At 48.2% G+C, this 15,450-nt stretch overlaps 1 protein-coding gene across 1 annotated transcript; it reads left to right on the top strand.

Moving 5' to 3' along the window:
• Positions 1 to 1,527: 1,527 nt before the first annotated feature.
• Positions 1,528 to 14,903, top strand: LOC149372109 (serine/threonine-protein phosphatase 2A regulatory subunit B'' subunit beta-like). The gene is made up of 5 exons (XM_089585777.1): positions 1,528 to 1,954; positions 3,839 to 4,135; positions 6,472 to 6,726; positions 12,503 to 12,730; positions 14,554 to 14,903. Exons 2-5 carry the CDS (start codon positions 3,873 to 3,875, stop codon positions 14,900 to 14,902), a joined length of 1,095 nt encoding a protein of 364 aa, XP_089441903.1. The 5' UTR covers positions 1,528 to 1,954; positions 3,839 to 3,872; the 3' UTR covers position 14,903.
• The last annotated feature ends 547 nt before the right edge of the window (positions 14,904 to 15,450 follow it).

A 15,450-nucleotide genomic window follows, 5' to 3' on the forward strand; every position in this document is an offset into this window, starting at 1 on the left:
ACTGATGACTTGGAGGAAATGTCTGGTACCGTAAAACATCGATTTTAAGCCGCCTTGTTAAAGCCGTGCAGAAAGGTGGAAGCCACATAAGGCGTACTAAACTGTTCACTGCAATTGTCAGAGGAAAGTAAAGCGCGGGCCTGCACAGAGCGTACAAAAGACCTCTGGGTCATCATCAGTTCCCTCGCACTGTCGCTTTCTTCTGCTCTTTTCACATTTGGGAAAGATGCAGATAATTCCTTTTGAGACGTATTACTGCGCTTAGGTGGGTGTTATAAGTACAAAAGTTGAACTTTGTTATAACGAAGTTGCAGGGTCCCGGCCATTGCTTCGTTATTGCCTTAGCTTCGTTATAGCTCGTGTTGATGACCAAGCTACGAAGAATGTCGTCAATCCTTCGCTTTATCCATAATTTCGTTATAAACCGTTTCGTTATAACGAGGTTCGACTTATTTCCTTCAGTTCAAATCTACTGCACTCTGAATACATCTGCCTGTTCTTGGAGATGCCAACCGCAATAGCTAGGCAGCCACGGCCCTCAGGTGCTGAACACGAAAGTCGCGGATTCAAACCCTCAGAGAGGTGGGCACACTTTGGAAGAGGGAGAAATGCCAAAACTCCCCCTGTACTGAAATTTCAATGCACTCTTTCTAAAACAACACAAAGTGCTAAGAACTACGAGCGATGTAGACATCATTAACCAAATGTCCGCCGCTACGACGTCTCTTCGTAACTGGATGTTTACAGCCTTGATAATGAAAAGTATGTTTTTTCTTATGTTCTTGAAAGCAGACGACGAATATGAATCACGGGACAATAGTAAGGGATGGCTTACGAGTTCGTTAATATGTTTTGGCGGGCTAGCTCGTTCTGAAGCATCATGAAGCGAACGGCGCGGTCTGAGACACACACACACACAGTACACTCTGTACAGAAAGGAGTAAAAAGGGAGTAAAGTTGTCCTCTAGCACACACTCCCTTTTAGAAAAATGGTGTGCGCTAGAGGACAGCTTGCTGCTTTTTTACTCCCATATAGGTGTACTCGTGTTTAAAGGGTGCACGACGAAGAAACAGACGAACTCTTCACTCACAACTGAAGTTTATAGCGTGACATCATGCATAAAATGTTTTAATATAAAAATGGTTGAGATCAATGTTTGATCTCGGCGTGTGTGTCCTGTTCCCTCTGGCGTCATCTGTGTATTTGTGTCACGCAATAAACTTCAGTTGCGAGTCAGCGTTCGTCTGTTTCTTCGTCTATATATATTGTGTGTGTCTCAGATCGCGCTGTTCTCTTCACGATGCTACGCGTACTCTCTCCTGATTTGCTATGCCAGCTTATATAACGCTGCACGATTCTGGCACGACTGGCGGGATAAACGCAGAACGAGACTCGACACACCGCGCAATCGTACACGTCGCACAGAAAGCAAGCGCGGCGGGTAGAAGTGGTCGCCCTCTTATTTCGAGCTCGCTGATCGACGATGGCCTTGAAGCGCCTGTTAAGCGCCCGCGACGCATCGAGGTTTTTCCCTAAAGACCGCCAAAAGAAATTTGAGCGGCGTCCATAGCTGGATACATCTCGCCGCTGCTTCGTCGCCGTTTTCACGCTCTTCCTGCACGGCTGTGAATCGATTGTGGGCCCGCATTGTATAACCATCCAGGTTGGGAGTCGCCAGCGCCGTGTATGGGGGTGATGGGAACGTGCAGTTGGTGCGAGGACGCCGCTATCCTTGCGACGCGAGCGAACGATGAGCGCAGTGAGCCGTTTTCACTGGAACCTATTGTGCGACGAGAGATTACGCTTTCTTCGAAGTCATGAGGAGGCGAACCTGTCGCGTCTAGTTTTCGTAGTATACGTGACGTGCTCGAAGATGACTGTCGTTTCAGCTGTGGAAGGGTGAATCACGCCACCGCTCCATTCAAGCTTTCCTGCCGGACTTCACAAGCACAGGTGCGTATATCTTTCATGATGCTGCGTAATAGAACTTAAATTGTGTCTCAGTGCAAATCGGCTTGATTTCATATCGAAGTTTTGTTTCCCTAATACGGTGGCCCACCTTGCTAACTTCAGTCCTGAACCTTCTACGCACCGCTCGTTCCTGAACAGAAGTGCCAAGATTAGTCGCGCATTCGCAGGAAAGGTTGTATAAACGCTTGTTTTTTTTCTTTTTCGAGTTAACCATCAAAAGATATTTCCAGAACTCATTAAACAATTACAAATTAGTTTCGTTCATGCAGGTAATCAGTAAAATTAATATCAAAAGAGAGCAATCAAAGAGAACGCTTATAGAAACAGAGAAAAAATATATTTAAAAACTTAAAATGGTTAAAGCGGTACTTTGCACTCTAGTATACTAAATACAGACAACAGAAATTCTGCACAGTTCACGGACTACTCAAAACAGAATCATCAAAAAGCATAGATTAATACTGCAATAAAGACAGGAAACTAGCTTCAGGGACTGTTCGTTGGCGTTAATGCGGCACAGAACTGCAGAAATAAACGTATGACAAAACTGAGACACTCAGCGCCCAGTCACAAGAGCTATAATACGTACGTCGAGGCTTCAACAAATCACAAACCGTTGCAATTTGTGGAAACCCTAGTAAATTACGTCTACGATCGGTTAAGCCAGTTCCTCAGCTTCTGTAACTCTTCGTAGCATTTTACTTTATTCACAGTTGGTCCTTCGATTTTCCCGTTTGTCAGTCGTAATGTTGGCAGACCTGGATGCATTTTTTTTTTAGTTTATTTTCAGCCTCGCGCTCTGACTACAATAAAACTCTACCCATTACTAAACAAGTCTCAACTTTCATACTCATATTCAGAGCCTTATTGTACTGTTCTAACCTTAGCTATGCATAGACACATACGTAGCGTAACCGCCCGCGAGGCTAATGCCCGTCCAGAACGATCCGGCCTTGATGTCATGTCGTATTTCCAGATAAGAGTCAAGCAACCCAGTGCTTAGGGCATCTTTTGTACCCTCCTCGCATAATTTTGCTTATCTAGAAGCCATAAGTGTTCTTCGTAAAGTTAATTTAGACATTAAGCGGTTCCAGCACGGCGCTCGTAAGGGCTTCAATCCAAAAGTCTAGCTGATTTCTCGGGTGGATTTTCAGGAAAGAGACGGCGAGTGCACAGGAATTACATTCACATGCACAACACCGCCCTTCCTAATTCAACCACGTTTTCTGAGCGACGCTAAAGCCGCAAAATTCTCGAACAGCCCCATACAGCTCCCCACGGGAGTCTCGCTTACCGGCGGCGTTTTGTCCAAGTCGCGTTTACATGAATGCGACAGAATGCAAGAGAGGAATAAGCCGGGCTAGTTGGTACATTATTTGAATAGAAACAGCGCATTAGACGGGACCAAGAAGCGAGAACACAAAGAGTTGACAGTCAGCGCCTGTGTCTGTGTGTTCTCTCTTCTTGGTCCCGTCTAATGCGCTGTTTCTATTCAAACGACAGAATGCGTCTTGAGTTGATTTTTGAGAGAAAGAGCGAATTTTGGGATGGAAAGGCGCGACTCCTCCTCTACTCTCTCCCTCGATGTTTTTGCCCTTTACCTCAAAAAGTGGACTCGACTCGACTTCTGTCGCATTCATGTAAACGACGTTCCAGTTGCCGCATTTACATAAAAGCGACAGAAATCGACACCAGCCCATGTTTTGAGGGAAAGTGCAAAAACGTCAAGGAAGAGTACAAAGGACGAGTCACGCCTTTCCTTCTCAAAACCTGCTCTTTCTCTCAAAAAGCTGACTGGAGTCGGCTTCTGTCGCCTTCGTGTAAACGACGTTCCAGCGTGTTTCAATGCGACGGCGTGGACGTCAGTCCCCGTGTGCAGCGGCTGCCATGAGCGCTGGCGATGTCGTCGGCCGCTGAGGAAGGGGGGCCCGTGATTCCGCTCTTCTACTTCCCCTACGGCCGGCCCCTGTCGCCGCTCGAGGTCGAGATGGCCTGCCGCGAGCTCCGGCTCGCGCTCAACGACATCGCCGGGGACGTGCTGGGGCCCGAGGACTTCGCGCCCCTTGCGAGGGCCTGCTCGCTGCCCGGCTACTTCAAGACGGCCCTGTACCACGCCGCCGGAGGGGACAAGGACAGGCCCGTCACCAAGGAGCGCTTCTGCAGGTGCGTATGTGTCCCGCTTTACCAGCAGCACTTATCAGATACACATTATGAAGTGGGCCAATGATGATGATGAATTTTAATTGCTCAAGGGAAGCTTTGGTCAAAGAACACCATAACACAAGGTGTTTTTTCGTCTACACAAAATGAAGTCAGAGACCCGTTCTCCAAGCATTTCAGCCCAGAGAAGCCGAGCACCAGGCCAGGGGAAAGCTTGTAGCCATTGGAAATCCGGCGGTACTGGGGATCGAACCTAACACCTCCCGCATACGAGGCGGACGCTCAGGGGAAGTGTGGTGTACAATCAGACTGTTCGTTAATATAACACTATTGCGATAGATCTGCGCTAGTGTCCTCCGTACTTTGCCCACATTGAAGGCTGGTATTCTTCCTCGTCTTCGGAGCCCCGTGGCGTAGGCACTACTAGACCGGCATACTGCAGGTGCCTCACAGCGAAAAAGGAGCCATCATTGCGGCTTTGTGGGAAGAAAGAGCCGACAGGTTATAATAAGGCCTTAAGCCTTGGACGTACATTTTCTCGCCCTCGGCGAAGCTGGTTCTGTGAGGACGAGATGACCTCAGTGGTGCATATTATCGGAGAGGTCTGTTGAAGCAGAATTTAAGGGCCATGATGATGGGAAAGAAGTTTTTTTCAAAGACAGGCAGAAGAGAGGCAGAAGACAGGCAGAAAGACAGGCAGAAGGGACACCAAGAGCGACATGACGGGTTCAGAAGGAAAGCATAAGGTGGGATCGAAGGTGTCATTGCTGTTTCTGGAACGACTAGTTCCGAGTCGTCCAAGAGCGGGGAAATTGACAGCATTCTTCGTCTGCACAGTGAGGATATAAGCGTAAGCCAAGAAGGAAGAGCTTGGCTACTGTTGGAATGATCAGAGTTTACATGCACAGCAAGCATTCCGCTGAGGGTGTGACTGAAACGCTCTGCCTTGCTCTTGGTATGAGCATCCAACATTCTTGGACAAAATTTTGAAAACTGGAAAATTGTAAGATATTTTTATCGAAATTTTTACGGTAATGGTCCATTCTTCTCGCATCTAGCAAAATCATTTAAAGTGTTTCCATCGATAGCATCGAACAGTTAAGACTGCCATAGAAAACCAATAGGGAATGCTTTTGATGATAGCATGAACATTAATAGAAAAAAAAAATTCAAGGCTGCCGTCGGGTGATTAGCGGATATATAGATTGTTATAGCGAAATCTTATATTATATGAAAAAACTGCGTTCATAAAAGGTTTCCCGCTCAAAAATCTTTTGTCCGGAATTGTTAGGTATGAGCGGCCCGATATGAACAATGCGACATATCTCCCTCAACTGCACCAGAATTGATGGTAAGTCCGCGGGCACACGGTAGTTCTTTCCGTATACCTTGAATGAAAGAGAATGGCATGATGGAGAATAAAAGACGCAATAACATTCGTTAATGGCAATGGCAACGTTAGCGCGTAACGCGTGACGTAAACGACTGCCATAAGGACCTGAAGGCTCCCAGCTAAAGTAGTTCGGGCTTGGCCGCAGAGACAGACTTTAACGCAGTCAAATGGTCGGGCAAGGAATGGTAATGGTTGTATCGTGGCAACAGAATGGCGAGAGGCAGTCTATGGACGTTGGTAGACAAAACAGGACCGAATGAACTGACAAAAAAAACAACAAAAACTATCCATGCCGCGCCAGTAGTTCCGCAGACGAAGAAGCCTGTTTTAAATATTACCACTTGGGCTAACTGGCGGAAGGGGCAGAGGAGACAGGGGAAGGGAGGGGGGGAGGGGGCGCGTATTTAAGAGGCGCATATTACTGGGCATAGGTCTCAAGGAGTGAACACTGATACCTGTTTGATCAACAGATAGTTAAGGCGGTATAGCAGTTCATCGCGAATGGCAGAGGCGCATAGGTGACCAAGTGTCCAATATACGGACGGAGTGGGGACGGAGTTCATATGAAGGCTAGAATTCAGGCAATCTATGGGTCACTGCGCTGTTCGGCGGGCACAAACGGCGACGAATCGCAGGCAAAGATGTACGCAGAACCAGGATCCTTTAGTAGGGGTGAGCATTACAGGTGGCAAAGAGAAAGTGCACATAAATCAGTGCGTTCCATATCTGAAAGAGGCATTTCTAAGGACAAATGAACCCTGCTACAGATGGAACGGTGTCAATGCATCTGTATTCGGCTTCATTGTGTTTAAGGTTGCAGCTAGAAAAAAAAATGTTGGGGCATAAGACCTTCTGTCATAGCGTCAATGGTTTCGATTTGCTAGTCCCGAAGAGAGAGCCCCAAAGGTCGTCATTCTGCACCTAATTTCAAACTATTCCTCTGTAGGTACTACAGCCACCTGGTGGCGAACTTCCCGGAAGAGAGCTCCCGCGCCGTGCACGTCTTGGCGCAGGACCGGGACTTCCTGACCCAGGAGGACCTGCGGCCGCTGTTCGAGGACTTCTTCGCCATGCACCCGGACATGCGCTTCCTGCAGAAGACGCCGCAGTTCCGCGAGCCGTTCATCGCCACTGCGCTCACCAAGTACTTCTTCCACGCCTCCCGCTCCTGGAAGAACATGCTCAGCATCCGCGACTTCAGGTAAGCGCACGCGCAGGAAACGGCAAATGCACACCTGATGGTGATAGTTGTGAAAAAGGAGTCGTGGGCAGAAGGAACAGTAAGGAGATGCAGTATTGATCGAACACTGTGTCAAGTTTATTGAGGCCTACCTTTCTTCTGCATTTTTTTTTTTTTTGACGCAATAGCGTTAAAGGCCCCGTTGTCCAGAAAATTCGGTGCCGGTACTGTCGGCGTCGTGAGCGAAAAATCACGAGCATGACTCTGGCAGGCGGTGCCCCGAGAACAACCTAGGAGGCAGATGGGCCACCTAGGTCACGTGACCTTGCGGCGGCGTCACAAACTGGCCACCGGATAGGGAGCAAGCTGCCCACCGTGCTATTATGATACATTCCAGCGGCTAAAAAGACACGGACGAAGGTAGACGAGACAGGACGAACGCCGGACTTCAACTGAGGTTTATTTCACAAACAGCGATAATATACAAAAGGGGGCGCAAGGAAAAAGTAATCCGTGACAAGATTAACCCATAATCAAAAAAGTGCAGAAGGCTCCTTTGCCATGCCACTCATGTTTTCCACATAGGCGCACCTACTATCTATCGCCTACCTGGCTGAATCCACCCGTTTGCCTTCAGGTAATCTATTTCTTTTTTGTTTAGCGCCACAGAAGGGCTGCTGACGCAGTTTTCTTTGTCATTGAAAATACAGAACGCTTCAAAAATTTCTCGGCTCTTTTGAGTCTTAAATCTGCGCATCACACTTGTCCTTTCTAAAAACGCCTTACATGCTGGCTTGTGTGAGCAACGGCGAATGTGGTCGGCTAGGTGACCTCCGCCAGATAACGAATGGGCTGTCCGGCGATGCTCTAGCAAGCGTTCGTTGAGGCAGCGTCCCGTCTGTCCGATATACCGTCTGCCACAGGCGAGGGGGATGCTGTATACAACACCAACTTCACATTGAACAAGAGGTTTGATGTGCTTAATTTTGCACATAGGCCTCTTTTTGGCGTCATTCACCAGGCGGCACATGCGTCCCAGCTTTTCCGGGGCCGAAAATACTACACGCACGCCACACTTGTCGCCGACCTTCTTGAGGCGGTGTGAGACCTGATGCCAGTAGGGCACAACGACAGGTCGCTGTTTGGTACGTGCATTTTCCCTTGGCTTGCACCGCCCACCAGATTTCACCTCGCGAATCTGGGTTTCCACCACAGATGCCAGAATTTCTCCTGGATACCCAGCCTTATCCAATCGCCTTAGTTGGGCATGGACGCTGTCACGCACTTGATGTTCGCACGACTTGGCAAGAGCAGACCGGACGCAATTTTTTGCTATAGCTCTTTTCACGAGCTTGGAATGGGCCGAATCATAGTTCAGAATTTGTTTCTTCGACCGTGGCTTATACTGCCAGCACACACGCGTTTCTTCAAAAATAAGGCACACATCAAGGAACTGGATGCGACCTTCCTGCGGTAATTCGTGAGTGAACTTCATTCCGAATGCATTATCAGCAAATATTTCCAGAATGTTGTTCACATCGATACCTCTATCCTGAGCAGCAATCACATTTACTACCACCAGGTAGTCGTCCACATACCTAAACACTTTCTGCACGTTGGCGTTGTAAAGGGACGCCTGAATACGCTTGTCAATACTAGATAAAAATATATCACTTAAAAGTGGTGCTAGGCAGGAGCCTATGCACACTCCTTCTTTTTGGATGAAATGGCGCTCATTAAAGGTGACAAAGGTAGATGACAAGTAAAACTTTAAAAGCTCTAAAAAGTTGTCGGTGGATAACCCTGTCCTGTTCTGAAAGGCCACCGGCCCAGTGTCTTCAATAAAATTCCTTACAGCGCGGAAAAGTTCAGGATGAGGTATAGAATAGAACAATTCTTCAACGTCAATAGAAAACGCGAACATTTCTTTGCCTGAAGCATCAGATCGAGAGAAATAATCAATAACATCGTTAGAATTCTTAACCAGAAACGGATCTTCTAGCCGGTGGCCTTTCAGAACAGGACAGGGTTATCCACCGACAACTTTTTAGAGCTTTTAAAGTTTTACTTGTCATCTACCTTTGTCACCTTTAATGAGCGCCATTTCATCCAAAAAGAAGGAGTGTGCATAGGCTCCTGCCTAGCACCACTTTTAAGTGATATATTTTTATCTAGTATTGACAAGCGTATTCAGGCGTCCCTTTACAACGCCAACGTGCAGAAAGTGTTTAGGTATGTTGACGACTACCTGGTGGTAGTAAATGTGATTGCTGCTCAGGATAGAGGTATCGATGTGAACAACATTCTGGAAATATTTGCTGATAATGCATTCGGAATGAAGTTCACTCACGAATTACCGCAGGAAGGTCGCATCCAGTTCCTTGATGTGTGCCTTATTTTTGAAGAAACGCGTGTGTGCTGGCAGTATAAGCCACGGTCGAAGAAACAAATTCTGAACTATGATTCGGCCCATTCCAAGCTCGTGAAAAGAGCTATAGCAAAAAATTGCGTCCGGTCTGCTCTTGCCAAGTCGTGCGAACATCAAGTGCGTGACAGCGTCCATGCCCAACTAAGGCGATTGGATAAGGCTGGGTATCCAGGAGAAATTCTGGCATCTGTGGTGGAAACCCAGATTCGCGAGGTGAAATCTGGTGGGCGGTGCAAGCCAAGGGAAAATGCACGTACCAAACAGCGACCTGTCGTTGTGCCCTACTGGCATCAGGTCTCACACCGCCTCAAGAAGGTCGGCGACAAGTGTGGCGTGCGTGTAGTATTTTCGGCCCCGGAAAAGCTGGGACGCATGTGCCGCCTGGTGAATGACGCCAAAAAGAGGCCTATGTGCAAAATTAAGCACATCAAACCTCTTGTTCAATGTGAAGTTGGTGTTGTATACAGCATCCCCCTCGCCTGTGGCAGACGGTATATCGGACAGACGGGACGCTGCCTCAACGAACGCTTGCTAGAGCATCGCCGGACAGCCCATTCGTTATCTGGCGGAGGTCACCTAGCCGACCACATTCGCCGTTGCTCACACAAGCCAGCATGTAAGGCGTTTTTAGAAAGGACAAGTGTGATGCGCAGATTTAAGACTCAAAAGAGCCGAGAAATTTTTGAAGCGTTCTGTATTTTCAATGACAAAGAAAACTGCGTCAGCAGCCCTTCTGTGGCGCTAAACAAAAAAGAAATAGATTACCTGAAGGCAAACGGGTGGATTCAGCCAGGTAGGCGATAGATAGTAGGTGCGCCTATGTGGAAAACATGAGTGGCATGGCAAAGGAGCCTTCTGCACTTTTTTGATTATGGGTTAATCTTGTCACGGATTACTTTTTCCTTGCGCCCCCTTTTGTATATTATCGCTGTTTGTGAAATAAACCTCAGTTGAAGTCCGGCGTTCGTCCTGTCTCGTCTACCTTCGTCCGTGTCTTTTTAGCCGCTGGAATGTATCATAATAGTACTACCAACCAACTAGCCCAACTTTCTACGCTTAATGCCCACCGTGGCAGCTGGCAGTTGAATTAATGATTGGCTTCTCGGGAAGAGCAACCTGGGCCGCACTAGGCCCACCGCTGGGAGCACCTGCCATAGGAGGGTAGTGGCGCATCGCTTATCCGCTGCACCACTGCGCCAGGAGGGGTATGAGGACTCCAAGGGGTCTGTGAATGTAAAGTAGAGAATGACCTGCTGCATATATGGGAATTAACCCATTACACTATCGCGTCATACGTTTAAGGGGAGTTTAAGTATCCCCTCCAATTTTTAGAGGCCCGTGTGCTGTGCGATTTAAGGCGGTCGAAATTTCCGGAGCCCTCCACTACGGCGTCTCTCATAGCCTTAGTCGCTTTGGGACGTTAAACTCCATAAACCGAAACCAAACCAAACCAATTTTTGTTTTTTGTTTTGTTTTGTTTTTTAGGAGGGGGGCGGGGGGGCTCATGCTGAAACAAAAAATCAAGCACCTGAACTCTCTGCTGGACACAATCACAAGAGAATTTTGCGCTAGCCAAGTAATAAGAGAAACGTGAAAGGCGACTGCGTTTCTAACTTGATATCATTGCATGTTTTTTTTTTTTTCAAACAATGTATTTCAGCGCACTTTTTCCGGTGTCGTCTTTTTTTTTGCGGTGCTGTTAATTATTTCTTAAATTTTGCTACTATGTGCATTGTTGCGACTCTTTTCGTGGATGCCTATTTTTTATTATTATTTTGTGACTTCTATTTTATTTTAGTGCAATATTTTAACCTTGTACTAATGCTTTGTACTCAATCCCCCCATGTAATACCCTCAAATGAGGGCCTTTGGCGGTATTTTGAATAAATAAATAAATAAATATTCAGCAAAGGATGTCAGAAATGAAATATATGTAATACCCATATATATCCAACTCCAGCTGCCGCATGAGTCTTTCTTGCGGAGGTCCTGGCAGTCCGATGCCGGTTGCGAAACCATGCCTGACGGCACTAAGCTTTGTAGTAAGGTCATAAACACTGCCCCGTCTATATATCGTTTCGACCCGAGGAGGCAGTGTTCAGCTTGGTTATGTCGGCAAGCAACAGACGCACTAAACATTCCCCGTCGTCGTCTGCGATTACGCTATTGCCCGTCAAAGCGTACAGGACGCGCAACCGCTTCGTAAGCTCTGAAAATCGATACGAGGTATATAACTGCGGGCCCGTTATGTCAGCAACGTAGGTGGCAAAACATTAGCGCAATGGTATTAGCGTGGTAACGTGGACACATCAGCCTAATTGCGCCGAATTATTGCCCGGCTGAAGATCTTATGTGCGCATTTAAAAAGTTGCGAGATTCACCGTTATACGAAGTGCGGCACTGTTATACGTGTGCTGATAATTACTCTTCTCGAAATTGCTGCGTTAAAGCTGCCGTTCTTTGGCAACACTGTTGCCTCAGCGATGTCTTCTTTCAGAACGATTAGAAACTATGCATCCTTGCGGATGACATGTCGTGTTAGGCGAATGTGTTCGGTGTCTGTTCTCTAGTGTACGCAGCAGCATTAAAAGAGGCCGCCAAGACTTGTCTGGCAGGTGCTATGCGAATAGTACACTTAAAGAAGCGTTTGACAATGCCCCCACTGATTCTTCACGAAATAGTCATTCATAAGTAGGGCTTAGACTTCTCGGTTTAAACCGAAAAACAAGTATAAAAGCAAAGTGCGCCGAATCGATCTTCCGGAATCCCCCCCCCCCCCCCCCCGCTTTCAAGCAACCCTAAATCCGCCCACTTGTGGCCCTTTTTAGTGACCGAAGCGGTGGCCTTGCGCTAGAGCGTGCGCCTCGCATTCGAGACGTGCTGGGATCGATCCCCAGTGCCACTGGGGACTCGCCGATTTTCTCATGTATACAAGATTTCCTCCGGCCTGGTTCTCAGCTTTTCTGGGTTGAGATGCTTGGGGACAGGGTCTTGGACCAAAGGATCCTGAAGAGTAGCGAAAGTGGAGATGAAAAGTTGTGTGTAGTCATGGGGAGCTGCGACTGTAGGTACAAATTTGGTTGGCCTCGTGTTGAAACAATTGCTAAGCACCCTTGGCTAAGCACCCGTTGGCTAAACAAAACAACTTTGTGTTGTCAAGAAGCCCATCTTCCAGCCCTCTCTCTACCATGATGGACACTGGTAAGCATGCGCGAGCTCTCAGCAACCGTCCGCGCTACACCATAACTGGGTTGAGTCCCAGCCCTGCCCTCTCGCCACTAGAAGGTCGGGTCGCATGATTTACAAATCCCCTAGGCATCTTGCTCAAGGAAACCTCATCACGGCCTGCCCCATTTCATATGGCTCTAGAGAAAGCCACCTGCTGAGCTCTCTCCGCTGGATGGAGGAGTCGTCGGAGCTGGACCAGAGCATGGAGGCGTTCAACTTCGGCTCCTTCTACATGACGTACGCCATGTTCGAGGGCCTCGACCGCGATCGGGACGGCATGCTGAGTCCGGAGGAACTACGCAACTTCCAGGGAGGCGCCTTCACCAACCGCGGCCTCGACAGAATCCTCTGTTCGGCGGTCATCAAGAGGCAAGCACACTCGCTGCTACGTACCTTCGGAGAGTTATCCATCGGCGCTCACAAAACTGCCAGTTAGTCCGCAAACGTGCAGTAGCGCGAGTTATGTAATTATTTGGATGTTAACTCAATGGTACAACAATTAGGGACGGGAGGCGACTTTCATAACGACGACTAATAAGAAACAGATATGGTTGTACTCTAACTGGTTCATAAGCGCTAATTGAGTGCTATAACAGATCTTTCCAACAAGCGCTCCCTGGACGCCACCATGTTGCTCACTGGGATCTTGTGTGCAATGGTGGAAGTGGCTGCGCGAGCTTTGTAAAACAGTTCACAAGAGTTCAAAGAGCTGGCGTTTGGCGATGCCTGCTCCTGAGTGAAAGGTTTATAGATGCGCTGGGGACCACTGTTACTGCTAACTTGGGGATTTAGGGCTGTCGTGCATCAGACCTTCATTAATCACGCATCTAAACAGCATCCCTGTGTCCCGGGGACAAAAAAAAAACAGGGGCCAGCATCAATCAGCGAGTGGAACGTACGCCTTGCCGTACGGTGTTGCTGATATTCCCTCTGTTGAATCATTTATTAAGGCCATGGCACCTTATCTGTGATGGAGAGCGTAATTCCTTGTGAAACTATGCTTTATTTTGTTTGTATATATGTAGCATTACGGATTCATCACCGTCAGCCATTCGAAGTTTGGATTCGTTTTTTATTTGCTTCTCACGACTGCTTGTCAAACACGTCTTTTGTGTTTCTTTGGTGTTTTAAAATGCAACTCCCCAATGTTCATGATCTATACACTCACTCCTGCTGTCACTGTCAAAGAGGCAGTAGGCAGTATCTAAAAGACAAATACAAAGCAGTCGTGTGCGTATAATTTCGACAAGATAGATACAGCCTTTGACAAAAATATGCAGCTCAAGGTGTTTGCTTTTAAGGGCTCTTGCAACACCCATGTAAGCCCTTTAATCTGAGCTCTGAGCGAGAATATGCTTTATACACAGAGCAGATAAAATTCGTGTGCATAGAACTCTTATAATCTGCGGGCAAGTTCAAAAATGCATTATTTAAGGACGGGCCTGGACTGTCCGGACGTGTCTGAAGGCGTCGAAGGTTAGTGGACATTCATCGCGAAAACTTTCGATCGTGCTTACTGTGAAGCTATTATTTGCAAATAGATGGCACTAACGTACAGGGTCAATCACACATAGCGTGAACACGACTCCGCCTGGCACCGCGCTCCGCTCAGCGCCGCTTGCAGCGCCCGCTGCAAGCGGTGGTGGATTCTCGGGCAAGCGCAAAGAGCGCGGTGGGCGGGGCCACCAGCGCGTCGTCTGCTACTGCGCGTCGTCTGCTGTCGTTTGGAGCATCGCCGCGAAGAGCGCTTGCCTCGGTGCTGATAGAAAACCGTCGACTGTTTCAGACCGATCAAAATGCTCGTTACGCAGCACACACTTTTATAAAACGGTAACTCAACATTACTAAATCTATCTCGGCTTGTAACAAGGCAGTTTCATGGCTCTAACTTCATGCTGTAGGAATGCGAAATGGCTGGTGATTGGCAGCCGCATGCCGCTCTCCCTTCCTCGCATATCTCTCAAGAGCAGCGAGCGAAAATAAAGTTTGAAGCATTGCTTCTTTATTTTATTTCGAACGAGAACGGTGCATGAAACTATGAAACGACAGCAGACGACGCGCTGGTCGCCGGTTTGCGAGCCTTGTGTACGTTTACCTCATGTCGAAGTGCACACCGCGCTCCTGGCTGTAGTGGTCGGGAAGAGTAGGTCTATTCTTATGCAGAGCTAAGTTTCTGCTTCCGGCCCTTTCAGGTACAACGGTCGCCAGATGATGGCTCTGCAAGACTTCGTTGTCTTTCACGCCGTCGAGTCTAACAAGGGCCTGCCCAAGAGCGTGGAGTTCTGGTTCCACTGCCTGGACTTCGATGGCGACGGCTTCATCACCGTCTACGACATGCAGTACCTCTACGAGGACAAGCGTCGCATCGTCGAGGTGCACTTCCCATGCTGCGACTTCTCCGAAGTGGCGCACGAGATCTTCGAGCGCGTCAAACCACGGAAGCCCGAGTTCATTGCGTTGTCGGACCTTAAGCGCTGTGAACCGAGTGTAGTGTGCATGATCGTCAACACGTTCATGCTCGTGCCCATGACAGTTAGGTAGTTCGGCCAGCCTGAAGGAGTTTCGACGTTTTTGGTCCGCCATAAAGACTGCCTGAAGAAGCAGCATGAAGCTATACTCGCGGACAGCTTTCTGAGGCTATGCAGCCAAGGCTAGGCAGGAAAGGAAAGGGGACGGGGCTTTGTCCCATTGCTTGTACCATCTCCCATGTCATGCCACCGCCCTAGCCCGGACAAATGACAACCCCTCCCCCCCCACCTCCCCCAGTTCGTGAACAAAGGCGCGCCTCTTCCCCTTCCTGCCTAGCCTTGGCTGCATAGCCACAAAAAGCTGTCCGCGAGTATAGTTGTTTTCAGGCATGAACGGCGAGCTCTACCAAAGTGTTTGCCGCTGTCGTAGTGTGCAAAAAGTCCGGAACACCGGACACTTCAATCAGAACTGTGCAAGCGGGGTGCGCTTAGCTCTAACGCGACCATTCTGAAGTGGTTCGTACAAGTGGGGCAGTATGAGAAAGATGGGGACAAAATTTCAATTCGTTGTTTTGCGTTTCGTTCTGGAGGTGACTATAGTGGTCAGGGAATTTTCTTCGT

This window comes from Amblyomma mixtum, chromosome 1 (assembly GCF_055824585.1).
Source record: "Amblyomma mixtum isolate Tamu chromosome 1, ASM5582458v1, whole genome shotgun sequence".
NCBI lineage: Eukaryota > Metazoa > Arthropoda > Arachnida > Ixodida > Ixodidae > Amblyomma > Amblyomma mixtum.

What these genes read in the sequence shown, in the direction of transcription:
- LOC149372109 (XM_089585777.1), top strand. Translation starts at nt 3,873, where the DNA reads ATGTCGTCGGCCGCTGAGGAAGGGGGGCCCGTGATTCCGCTCTTCTAC. An exon ending in ACCAAGGAGCGCTTCTGCAG is followed by an intron (nt 4,136 to 6,471) that starts GTGCGTATGTGT and finishes ATTCCTCTGTAG; the next exon opens with GTACTACAGCCACCTGGTGG. An exon ending in CTCAGCATCCGCGACTTCAG is followed by an intron (nt 6,727 to 12,502) that starts GTAAGCGCACGC and finishes ATATGGCTCTAG; the next exon opens with AGAAAGCCACCTGCTGAGCT.